The sequence below is a fragment of the Mauremys reevesii genome, linkage group 1 (genome assembly GCF_016161935.1).
Source record: "Mauremys reevesii isolate NIE-2019 linkage group 1, ASM1616193v1, whole genome shotgun sequence".
Lineage (NCBI taxonomy): Eukaryota > Metazoa > Chordata > Testudines > Geoemydidae > Mauremys > Mauremys reevesii.
Genome location: NC_052623.1, coordinates 43183100 through 43196444, shown reverse-complemented (window position 1 = coordinate 43196444; position 13345 = coordinate 43183100). Strand labels below are relative to the sequence as shown.

General features: G+C 37.4%; 1 protein-coding gene across 6 annotated transcripts in view; it reads right to left on the bottom strand.

Moving 5' to 3' along the window:
- The window catches only part of ZC3H12C (zinc finger CCCH-type containing 12C), a 55130-nt gene that overhangs the window by 19565 nt on the left and 22220 nt on the right, over positions 1–13345 (bottom strand). For 4 of the 6 annotated variants that reach the window (XM_039513145.1, XM_039513136.1, XM_039513153.1 and 1 more), the window contains one exon: positions 5937–6700. In XM_039513145.1, the coding sequence (XP_039369079.1) occupies positions 5937–6700 (764 nt within the window). The other 2 variants (XM_039513171.1, XM_039513161.1) reach the window with 2 other exon arrangements.

Here is a 13345-nt window from a genome sequence, read left to right as displayed (position 1 = left end):
TGAGGAACTTTGCTGACGTTTGATAGAAATACGCACTTGGATTGTTAGATGGAAATTACATCTAGCTCAAATGAGTGAAGCCAAAACTTTTTGGTTAATAGCAGGTCACCAGTTATATGGAAGCTTAAAGAAAATGTTATGCTATTATACATTACTTTTTGTTCTGTTCAACCATGGTTACTTGAGAGTCTAGCATCTGTCAAATGTGGTTCTTTTTGTTGCTCTAACTTATTTTGCTTAAGACGACAGGAGGAGGTAATGTGATTGAGAATATTTTAAAAAGCCAAAGCTGGGAACTGAAGGAAGAAAATATAGTGTCTAATAGCTCACTGAAGTCCCAGAAGTGATGTTGGTGGCAAATATACCATGGGCTATTTGGTTATTCTGTGTCTGAGTTTGTGTTATTCTCAGAGGAAGATTTCAGTCAAGCTGTGAAGTTATCTTTTTGAGCACAGATGAGCATTTTAAGTGTGGAACTGCTTAACAGAAAAACATCTTTGTAAAATCTGAAATTCTATTATTAAAGAAACAAGCAAAAACATCCACTTAGGCAATTTCAGACTACAAAATGGGACAAAAGTGCAGAACTAGCAACATGTAGATGAATTATCTTATTTTTTAAAAGTAACTACCTGTGGCTAAGTACTTGTCTTGAATTGTGCTGCTTCTTTTGGCACTGCAGAAGCACGACATGCAGTGTACACATCCTATGCAAACAACAACTCTTCATTATTTCTTGGTGTTATGCTGCAGAAGACAGGCAGAGCTCTCTCCCCTGCCTCTTTAGGAGCTGAGAGAAGTGTTTGAATGGAGGAAAGGGAAGAGAGAGAGCAGAAATTGGGCTTTTTCTGCTCCCTCCTCCAACTTCTATGAAAAATGGACCAGCTGTTCTCTCCTCCCCTCTAATCCTCCCCAACACAGTCCTGTTAAGGTGGAGAAGAGGACCCCCTAGAGCTGCCTCTCCATGAGGCTTGTGAGGAAAGAATGAAGAACCTCTGGAACAGCAAAAAGAACAAATATGCACATTGGGCAAGGGGCAGATATGGGACTGGGAGGTGCAGAATTGTTGTATGGTTGGGTATGTGGAGTTGATGTGGGGCTGAGGGTGCAGAGTTAATGTGTATGCTGAGTCACAAAATTGATATGGGGTGTCAATCATATTTCTGATTATAAATTGGCAACACTCATTTTCACATGCATATTGGGATTCAGCAGAGTTAGAAAAAACATCCAAATTGTTTAATTAAAAAATAAATCTTGTGAGTTGGGGCCAGACTCAATTTTTTAACTTCTGCAGTTGGCAATATTGCAGTAGTATAATTTTTAGAAATAAATATTTAGAATATAAACAACTATCATTAGATTAACACATTTTGTTTTTCAAGGGATAGGTCAAATAGCCTCAATTATCTGTCCATTCACTTTTTTTTTTTTAAAAAGGCAATTTAGGATTATTTCGACTTTTTGATATTGTGAGAAGTATGGAATACTCGTTTCTTACAGAGATACTCCAATTTGAATTTTTTAAAGGCTATAAAACAGGGATTGATTAAAAGATGTAGGCACAATGGGGAGAGTGACAATCAACCAATTTGCAATTCATATCGTAAGAGAATATTGACACAGGTTTTGGTAGCATTATTCAGTAATGGAGAAATGTTTGTTTTATTCTGTGGGCAAAGTGTACTGATGTGTGTAATACAAAATAGTAATATAATCATCTGCATGTAAATAACACCTCACAGTATGCAGTATCAGTTTTATATAGCACTTTGAAAGGACCATGTGTATCATTGCTTAGATACAGCAGGACTGAACCACAAGTGCCATAGAAGCCTTTTATTTACTATAATATCTTTTGCCATTTGAGGATTTTGCCACTTACAGTTAGTTTGTATAGATGTACAGCAGACAGAGAGGGCAGCAACAATCTCAAAAGAATTTAAAATATCCATTCTTGGTTGCTGCCGGACTTGCTTTTTACAAGTTTTACAATTTACACAAAAAGAAAAATCGAACCTGCAAGAACACTCCAATGACAGTTTCCCATGTGTTAGGTGTAACTGCTTATGGTTAACTTCTCTCTTACACCAAGTAACTAAAATCAATGGCAATATGAAAGCTAAGAGAATTAACAAAAAAAAAAAAAAAAAAAGCTCAGGTGGCCCAGTAAATCTTCTATGAGCATTCATTAGGTAGTACTAAACTACAAACCACCAATTCAGCAGGCAGCAGCTTAACAAACCAATTCACTACTTCAGTCAATATCTGAAGATAATACAAGAGGACCAGTAATATCAGAGGACCAACTCATCCACTGTTTTCAGTTTAGAGGACAAACTACCAGAGAAGCCATGTCAAAATATCAGTTAGATGGATTGAAGACATCAACATTATTTAAACCATCCATGTCTCTGGTGATTTGTTAGTCCAGAACCTACCCACAGTGTATTTTCCCTAATAGGCCTATTAGATCTCTCAGATAAATTAGCACTTTCCATTTAGGTTCTATTCTATTCCACCATTGTAGTAGCTAAATGCTATCATATCACGTGATTATCTCTTCTTGCCTGTGGACACAAGAGTACAGAAATAAAACTACAGATCCTGGAGAAGCGTATGTGCGTGCGGTAGGTTATACAAGATGGGAAAGAGGATGCCTCCCCAGATCTTTCATTCCCAGTCAGGAAGTATGCACAATATTTTTCAGGAATACAGTCATTGTCTCCCGCTAGCTATTCAAAAATAGGCAAGAAGTATCATGGCTCCTTAACATCAAGCAACTAGGTGTAATGAGGAGTGGGGAAAGCATGCACTGCAATGATAGTTGAACAGCCGATTAAGCATATGCAGGTACTCACCACTCATTCATACACATCACATCACTGAAATATCTAGATCAGTGGTGCTCAAACGTCTCTGATTGTGCCCCCCCTTACCAGTAATGGAATCTGTCTACACCCCCACTCCATTACTGCACAGGTAGCTCAGCAGAGGATCTTGGGCTGAAGGCAAAGCTGGTGGCAGAACTGGGGATAGGGGCAGAGAGGGAAATGAGGGCAGAGCTGGCCTGGGGTCAGAGCAAGGGCTGGAGTAGAGCTATGGCTGGAGCCAGGGGCTGGGAGAGGGGCCAGGTAGCAGACAGAACAGGGCTGGGTGACACTCTCTCCCTGTCCCCACAAGGGGTGATGCCCCACAGTTTAGGGGCCACTGATCTAGATAGAGAAATTGTGGCAAAGTCATCCAAAATTCTACACTATAAAACAGCCCAGCCTCTCTGCACCTTGTTCAACATACTTCTGGTTGTAAAAACCAGAATCTAGCCTATAATTATCATGAGTGTCTTTTACATGCCATGAAAACCCACAAAAGATACTGCAAGCTTCTGACTTTTTGGTGCAGCATCTTGCTGCAGAAAAATACCTGTTTTAATCAAATTGGGTTCTATGTAGCACAGCACACATTCAAATTTGACTCATTTCACAGGGGTGGTTAAGGCAACAACTGAACACAGGAAAGTCTGCATGTCTGAATTTATATAGAGTTGAGTGTCTATTAAAAATGGATGGCCAAGTTCTCAGTTGCTTCCAAGGGGTGTCTGGTGTAACGTGTAGGGAAGTGAGGCTTATAACAAGTGTGCCAGTATTGCTTCCCTCAAACTGCTTTAGTGCTGGGTCAGTAATCAGGTCCAGATTAGAGATGCTGCTCCTGGCACCTAGGGGCCATTTGGGTTCCAGAAATTGCTGCTAGGGATACTCAAGGCACAGGGATCCCTTAACCAATGACCCCTTTTCCCCCCAGTCAAGCCCCATCTGAGAATTCCTGTACACAGAGGTAATCCTTAACATTGGTTCAACCATCTTTACGGCATCTGTGTATCAACAGATTAGCACAAAGCTGTCACAGAGCAGTGAAGGATTTGGCTTTAACAGTTAAGAAACTAAGAAGGAATAAACCAACAATGAGCAAAACTATAATGGCAGTCTTCCAAACCTGTATCTCTGTTTTTGCTAAAAAGGACACTTCTAAACATTTTATAAAAACAGTTCTGTAACCATGTAAAATTAAGTTTTAATCAAAATGTGGATGTATTTCAGAAGTCTCTGGATCACTTTTAGTTAGAGTATTAGGATACTGTCTACTTGTTATGTTAACTTGAACATATTCAGTATTTACAATCAGGCTCTTTTATAGTAAGAGACAGCTAAAAAACAAGACACAGCATATCACATGGAAAGAATTAGGAGAAAACTAAACAGATGTGCAACTTGGCCAAAGAAATGAAAAGGTGAGCGGATAGGAAATACTAGCATTCAGAGTTTGGAAAAAAGGTAGCAACCTGCATTTACGGGTTAATTGCTTTTAATTAAATCAACTGAAATTATCCAGTTGCTAGAGTTATCTATACTTAAATTACATTTGACAATACTCTGTTTACCACGTAATTACGATCATGAACTAAATAAATTCAGATGCCCCAAGCCATGAAGTTTCTTATACCAAGTTTTACTACTAAGATAACAAGAAGTATCCACAAATTATTACTATGCTGAAATGGCTTTTCCTTCTAAATACTACAGTAGGATTGGCTAGTATAAATCCCTGTGCTCCAAACAATTCCTTATCCATACGCCCACATAAAGTATGGCCACCTCGATTTCTGACGTTTCTCATCCCAGTATCTTCAGTCCTTCCCTCCTCCACTCCTCCTTGACCAGTAAAGAAGGCCAGCTCCATCCTACGCACAATTATGGCCTGACCTACACTTGGCGGGGAGTCGATCTAAGTCACGCAACTTCAGCTACATGAATAATGTAGCTGAAGCTGACGTACTTAGATCTACCTACTGTGGTATCTTCACTGCAGTAAGTCGACTGCTGACACTCTCCCATAGACTCTGCTTGCGCCTCTCGCCCTGGTGGAGTGCCGGAGTCGACGAGAGAGAGCTTGGTGGTCGATTAATCGCATCTAGACTAGACGTGATAAATCGACCCCCGCTGGATCGATCGCTGCCCATCGATCCAGCAGATAATATAGACAAGTCCCAAGAGTATTTCCTTATCTACAGTTACAGGTGAAGATGGATGTGTGAGGTGTGCAGACATGTTCTTCTGTGGGCATGTCATTGAAATTCTGAAGACTGCAGTCTCAGGAATTGCTGCAACATCTAGTCCAGTATCCTATCTCTGACAGTGGCCAGTACCAGCTATTTCAGAGGAAAGATGCCTCATTGTGGAATAAACCTACCCAATAGGATAATTTTTTTACTAAGACAATCCATTAGTGTTTGATTTATGACTTGAAGCATGAGGGGTTATACCCCAGCTATTTTACCTTATCATAGATAACTTTGGATGGTGCAACTATTCATAGAAATGGTGCCTGCTAAACAGTTGGCTTCAGTGATACCTAGTGGCATTGAGTAAAGAATTTTCTTTGATCAGGTTTGAATTTACTGTCTTTCACTGGATGTTTCCTTGTTCTTGTATTATGTTGCTGCCCATAAACTTAGCTTTGTTAGATCCCTCTTAAATTCCTCATAGGTTTCTCTGATTTCAAGAGAGATTATACTAATTTCATGTCTTTTATCAAACGTGCCCCCTCATTGTTCACTTTTTCAGATCTATAATTAATATTGATCAAAGTGGAGAGAATTTAATAATAGCCAAAGTAGAGAGATCTGCATAATTAATGTATAGTTGCAATATACTGATAATGCACTCTGACTGGCTAATGGCCCTTTGAATACAGTGGTTTGCATACTACATTCATGAAAAATAAGCATACTGTGATTATACAAATGAGAACCAATGTACTGTTATAGATGTGTAATCATACAGCACATCAGTGCTCTAACTGGGCAAGAGAATGCAATTTCCATATAATAGGTAAGGTAATGTAATCTATCAGTAAATCAATGCCTCATTGCCACATACCTCATTGCCACATTGCTGCCATCAATAACTATTGGCCTCAGGTTATCTCCATCTTCAGTCACATCCTCCTGAAGTGGAGACTCAGACCTCTGAGACTCTATGGAAGATGCCTCACGCATTATGTTAGCGTTAACATTATTTACAGGCTGGTCAGTCTCAGTTTTATTTCCAAGTTTGACAAGTTCTCCCAAAATATCGTTGATTAAAGCATCAGTGCCAAGCTTATTTAGCACAAGTTGAACCTGTTCTTCAGAGTAACCTAACTTAAGTGCAAACTCCAGTTTGGTTTGATATTCCTTCACCACATCAGGGGGCTTCTTTACTTCCTTAGATCCTATCTGTGCCTCCTCTATCTTAAGGTCTTGTAAGATTTCGTTCCGTTTTAGTACATGAGGCTGTAAGCAGGGAGACCTGCACAGTTGTCGGTGAATCTTAGGTAGATGATGTGATTCTGCTGTAATATTATTCAGTCTCTCTGACTCGTTATCAGAATTTGTGCTCTCTTCTGAATCACAACTGGAACTTCCAGTCTCCTCAGATGCCTCCTTATCTGCATCTTCCTTCCTAGAGTTAACTTTATCCATTGTTGGTTTCTCCACCATTGACCAAGATCCAACTGCATTTATTTGTGTGTCAGTGCGCTCCACATAAAGATGGCCTAGGTCATGCCCCAGATGATCCTTCAAGCCCATGAAGCTGCTGCATGTATTCGATTCCACTTTGCTGTTTTTCCTGTATTCCTGAATATAAAGTGTCCCGTATTCCTACAGAAGAAATAAAAGTGTTGTAACTAGTTAGCTCTTATTTTGTTTTGGGGTTTCTTGTTGTTTCCTTTGGGACTCTGCTTCTTTGCCAACTTAAAAATACCTTCACATTCGAGGAAATTCCCTCTTCACTTAAAGTTTGGTTGCATTTGTAAACAAACTAGTGTTTACGTGCAGCAAGTTTCATACACTTCTTCAAACAGAGAGAACTTTCCAATCCTGTTTGATTGATGAACAGAGTATTATTATTATTAAACAGTTTTCAAAAAGTATTTACATCTAAACTGATGAATACATTCAAAAAATAGTTTTTATATAAACTGGTTTTCCTTAAAAGTTGTTTGAAAATAAAGTAGTGTCTGGACAGGAGTCTTTTGTTCAGAGTTAAAGTAACTGTGATATTCTGTCACTGGGTATACCTACACTGCAAAAGAAACCAACCAACCAACCCACCCCAAAACGTGGCCATGAGTCTCAGACCCTTGGTCAGCTGACTACACCCGCCCTATGTACTAAAAATAGCAGTGTAAATATTTCTGCTCAGGCAAGAGGGATGGGTCTCAGAGCCCAGGATCCAGCCTACGCAGGAATAACTACACTGCTATTTTTAGGCTCATATTGTGAGCCCAAGGCAGTTGACCTGGCTCTGAGATTTGCTGTTGTGGGTTTTTTTGTTTTCCAGTGTGGATGTAGTCTCAAAGATATTATTATTAAACAGTGTAATAAATAAGAAATGCAGCTATAAAACATACGAGTACTGCTATGGAAAAGTTTTTATGCTAAGTGGCTTAGACCTTCCGTTTAATACAAAGGAACTAGAATATTACTATATTATCACAGAATCATATAAAGGTAGGGTCGGAAGGGACCTCAGGAGGTCATCTAGTCTAGCTTCCTTCACCAGGGCAGGACCAAGTACATCTACACCATCCTTGACAGGTGTTTGTCTAACCCGTTCTTAAAAGCCTCCAAGGGCAGGGATTCCACCATCTCCCTTGTAAGCCTAGTCCAGAATTTAACTTCCTTTATAGTTAGAAAGGTTTCCTTAATATCAAACAAATCTCCTTTGCTGAAGCTTAAGCCCGTTCCTTCTTGTCCTACCTTCCGTGGACATGGGGAACAACTGACCACCATCTTCTTTATAACACCCCTTAACATCTTTGATGACTTATCAGGTCCCCTCTTTCTTTTCTCAAGACTAAACATACCCAGTTTTTTTTAACTTCTCCTCATATGTTGTGTTTTAAGCCTTTTATAATTTTTGTTGCTCTCCTCTGGACTCACTGCAATGTATCCACATCTTTCTTCAACTGTGGTGCCCAGAACTGGACATAGAACTCCAGCTGAGACCTCACCATGCCGAGTAGAGTGGGATAATACCACCGGTGTCTTACGTACAGCACTCCTGTTAATACACACCAGAATGAGTTTTCCTTTTTTCGCAACTGCTTCACACTATTGGCTCATATTCAATTTGTGATCCACTATAACCCCCAGATCCTCTTCTGAAGTATTACAGTATTGAGTTATACCCCATTTTATAGTTGTACATTTGATTTTTCCTTCCTAAGTGTAGTACTTTGCATTTGTCTTTACTGAATTTCAACATGCTGATTTCAGACAAATTCTCCAATTTGTCAAGGTCATTTTGAATTCTAACCCTGTTCTCCAACATGCTAGCCACAGTCCCATCTTGGTGTCATCTACAGATTTTATAATTATACTCTCCACTCCACCAATTCATTAATGAAAATAATGAATTGTATCAGACCCAGAATAGACCTCTGTGGAATCCCACTAGATATTCCTCCCCTCTCTGCCTCTGCCCCAGTTTGACAGCAATTTATAATTACTCTTTAAATACAGTCTAACAACCAGTATTGCATTTGCCCTATCATAATTTCATCTAGACCACTTTCCCTAGTTTGCTTATAAGACTGTCATGTGGAACTGTGTTAAAAGGCTTACTAGAAATAAAGATATATGTTGTTTATAGCTTGCTTTCTATGCGCTTGGCCAGTAACCCTGTCAAACAAGGAAATTAGGTTGGTTTGGCATGATTTGTTCTTGACAAATCCATATTGGCTATTACTTATAAACTTAATATCCTCTAGGTGCTTATAAATTGATTGTTTAATAATTTGTAACGTTACAGATATCAAAATTAGGCTGACTAGTCTATAGTTCCTTGGGTCCCCTTTGTTCCCCTTTATATTTCACTAATTAGGAAAATATGCTTAGAAAGCCACCTTACAGGAAATGGGTTAATGATAGAATAAACATAATCCAATGAATCCTGAAACAGAGTTTTCATTCAGTCAGGTAAACATCACTACACATTCCTAAATTCCTTTATAAAGTCCAGGCAAATCAAGAAACACTTTGAATATTCTCAAAGTAGCACTTCTGACTAAAACAAAGCAAGACTTAGAACTATGGGCTGATTCAAAGTCTACTGAAGTAAATGAGAGCAATCCAGCAAAGCACTTAAATATTAATTTCAATAATGTGGCTAGTTACATGCTTAAGCTTAGGCATAGGCATGTGCATAAGTACTTTTCTGGATCAGGGCCTAAATGCAGAGATGGAAAGTATATAGGAGATATGGAATAAAGTGGATTGTGGTTTTCTGTGCCTCATAAAAGCCCCACCCACCCAAGTTTACTGGAGGAGTTCACATTATTGTAGATTAACAATTTTTCAAACATCTATTTCCTCATAAAAGTTATCTCCATAATCTATTTAAAAGGAACGTATTACTTCCTTTACTTTTTGTTCTCTTGAAAGAGAATTCTGGCATAAAGCAGAACTGTTTCTGTTATGAAAAAGTAAAGTTGTCTGCTTCTCTCTCATTGTTAAAAGTGGGCTAAATTGCTCATATTGCAGGACTAACATTAAAACAGTAACATGAATTAGATAAGGATGAAACAGAAAACAAACAACAGCTCTTCTAGTTCATGCAGGACAAAAATTAAGCAAGATACATACACAGAAGGTAGTGCTTGAATGTCATATATAGCGTGGCCACAAACCAGATTGATTTTTCTCAGTGTGATTTCATTGTATTAAACACAACTCCATTTTCTCCATTCTATTAACAATTATCCATAGTTTAAATTTACCCAAGATACAAAATTTCTTCTGTTTGAATAAATAACCTCCCAACCCAATAAATAAATCATATATATTTAAGAGTACTGAGTTATTTGCGGAGTTTTATTTCATTTGCTGGGGAAAAAATAAAGTATACAGAATATACATATGACAACTCATGAAGACTTCTCTTGAGACAAATGTGAGAGAAGTGAAAATGCCAACCATGATTTAATAAAAAAGTTTTTAAAAGCATTGTTAGGACATCTCCACAGCAGTACAGATTTTCAGTAAATAGCTCTATTAACTAGATTGTCCTACTTGATAACTTACCATTTTTGGTTGGAAAGCAAAGAGCATTTTTTAATCTAGTTTAGACTGATAGAAGTTAAAAGTAGAATACATTTTTCTGTATAGACCTGATTTAGTTAAAAGGCAGAGTGATTGTGATGCTGTCTCTTGCAGTATATCAGTCAATGTTCGTTTTCTTTATAGGGATCTTTATGAGTTCAAGCAGTACTGCAGATTAAATACAAAGGGAATTTAGGAAGTGAACCTTTACACTTGGTGATTTATTAACTACTGTAATACACTGGATAGCCTAGTGCCAGTAACAAATCACAACAGTATCTCAATAAAAGGATACAGTTAAAAACCCACACTGTGGCCTTCATAGAACTGCCACCAAAAAGTATCTTAAACAAGAAAAACCTATTGGAAGCTAGGCTGCCTAGCAACCAGCCTTTAGTTGCTAGGATGCACTCCTTTAACATGCCATCATGAATGCAAGCACAGTGAAAGAATAATTTGGTATGAACAAAAGCCTATGAAAAAGACTGGGACTTAAGTGCGTCTGGTTTACCCTCTGAGAACAATGCAGCTGCCAAACCAATCTGGACGCTCCGACATCATTGTTCCATAAACCCCACAATCTGCTCCGACTGGAGGAAGTATATTTAATGGGCAACATTTTTAAGCTGGACTGAAAAGTTAGGTCAGCTCATGTATTGCCCTAATAGAATACACCAAGATAATGGGTCACTGCCCAAATCCATGTACTGTGAAATGCCATTTTAGCACTGAACTAAAAGTAGTACTTTTCTTTTGGACACTATCAGAACAGGATAAACCTATCTTGACATACCTTTAAATTAGTTAAGACTAATGTATTGTTATTTCCTGATGTCATATTCTAATTGTTTCTCATTAAAGTTTTATTGTAACTATAAACATAATATTCTTTCAGAATGACACATATCTCAAAGAACCTCAGTTACAGCACTGGGTGAGTAACCTTCTCTTCTGCAAAGAGATACTACAGCAGTTGCAGCTTTCAAAGCCCACACAAATAGTATTTAATTGACTTAAGCATACTATTGTTATTTTGACTAGTGTTTTTAATATAAAAATCCACTACAACAACAAAGCATAAGGATTCTGAAATACTACCTTTAAGTGTTGCATAAGCAGCATACTATTCCTGCTGTCAGACCTGCATGCAAGTTCTATGTATGTTCAGACAAATTCTACAGCATCTGTGATAGGCAGCAAATAATCTGCTGCAGCACCTCCTTAGAATGTTAGGCTTGGGAGCTCCCAACACAATGTCCTATACAATATTCATTGATTATAATGATGAAAATTAGATATCATAATTAAATCCTAACAGAGTTTATTAGATAGTGAAGAGAGAAATGGCAGTCACTCTACCTGAGCAAACTAACCTAAATTATTTTTGCTTCTTTCAGCCAAATGTTAATGCACCTGTTGACAGCATAATGAAGTCCAGAAGAAATAAAGAGAATGAATTTGTTCAAGGAGTAACATAAAAATGTAAAAGCTCTCTAAGTGTCCTTTATTTTCAATAAAACTCTTTTCTTATAAACCATGTTCTCAGTATAACTTTATAGATACCATGTAATCTAGATGAAAATACTTGCTATGAACTATTTTGAGTGTGTGTATGTGTGTGTTGATATACTTTATTTGTATTTTATATATAGATATAATAATAAAAAAGTATCAACACAAATGAGTGGCCAAAGAAATAAACCCAATAACTAAATGATTGTACTTAGTTCTTATGATTTCAATACAACTACTAAGCAATAATTTTTGAATTTATAAAAAATTTAAATATAAAATAGATAAATTTCCATTAGCTATTCTGTGTGATAAACAGCAATCCAATCATTACACAGAAAAGGAAGGGTTCCTAACTTACGAATGCATACGTACTTATATTCTTTACACCAAAATGCCTGCAAATCATAACCCTCCCCCTTCAAAGCTATGAAACCAAATGTGGCTTCATATTTAAACAGGCTCCATTATTATAGGATTACTATCATCATCAAATACTGTGCCCATTTATCATCAAACACACTTGTTAAGTAAGGAGTTTACATTTAACACTGTGGAAGAATACAATGCCATTACGTTACAGAATTGCATCCTTTTTCCTTCTACTGTTCTTCAAATTCAGTAGCAAAACTATTTTCCACTAACTACCAGCATTAATTTATTTTGAACTAGACATTTCTACTGTTCAAGAGGTCAGGTGGAAACAGATCTAAACTTTTAATATTACGAAAGCTGTCCAGTTACTGCTGAAATTCATAATAGTTTAATGCAAACTTTACATGGTGCAAAAAGCAATAAGTGAAACAGAGTGTTATAACAAAATTTTTATAATAGCAATTGAATGTGTTCTTAAAAGAGCTTCCATGTTTTTAAAGACAAATCCTACAACAGTGAAAGAGTTTGTTTTTTTTACACAAGGATACTTAAATTATTCCTAGATCTTCTAAACAGCAAGCAGTAAATATTTAGACCACAGCTTGTTAAAAAAAATATATATATATAGTTTGTCATAGAGAATTTCAGACTACCAATATAGAAACAAATGTCCTAGCTTCCCAAAAGGCAAAGATATTGCAACAATGCAAATAAAATAATGAATATGTAATAAATACCTCCTGCAGTAGTTTCTGTATGTTTAATTACCATTGTATTTCAAGGGAGTACTGTTGTCTGCATCACTCTATCTAACAAAGGAAGGATGTCCCATTGAACAGATTGGTTAATGCTCTGGGACAACAGATGTCTACTGGAACTGCAGGAGACCAGCAACTGGTGGCCTGCCCATCTTCTGAAAACTTTCAATAGACTTATGCATATGTTCACACAATAGAGCATGTGGTAGAAATGCAAACCTCTTTTTAACCCTTTTATGTGCCCTCTTTCCCTCCCAACTGGTATATGAAGGGCTTTGTAGTGTTTTTTCTTTAGAGGATCCTTGGAACACTGGTTCATGGAGTGTACATTGTATGTGTTCTTCAACCTAATATCTGAACCCAAAATATAAAACAAAATAGATTAAAAACTGCACAATAATGTGTTGGCTAATTTTATAAACGTAAGAATGACTTTGAAATCACAGAGGCTTTGACTAGATCATGTTACCACCTGAGAGTAGCCCCAACGAACTAACGTTATATCCTGCCCTAAATCCATCACTTTAAGTTCAGACATTGTCCCCAAGTGATGTTC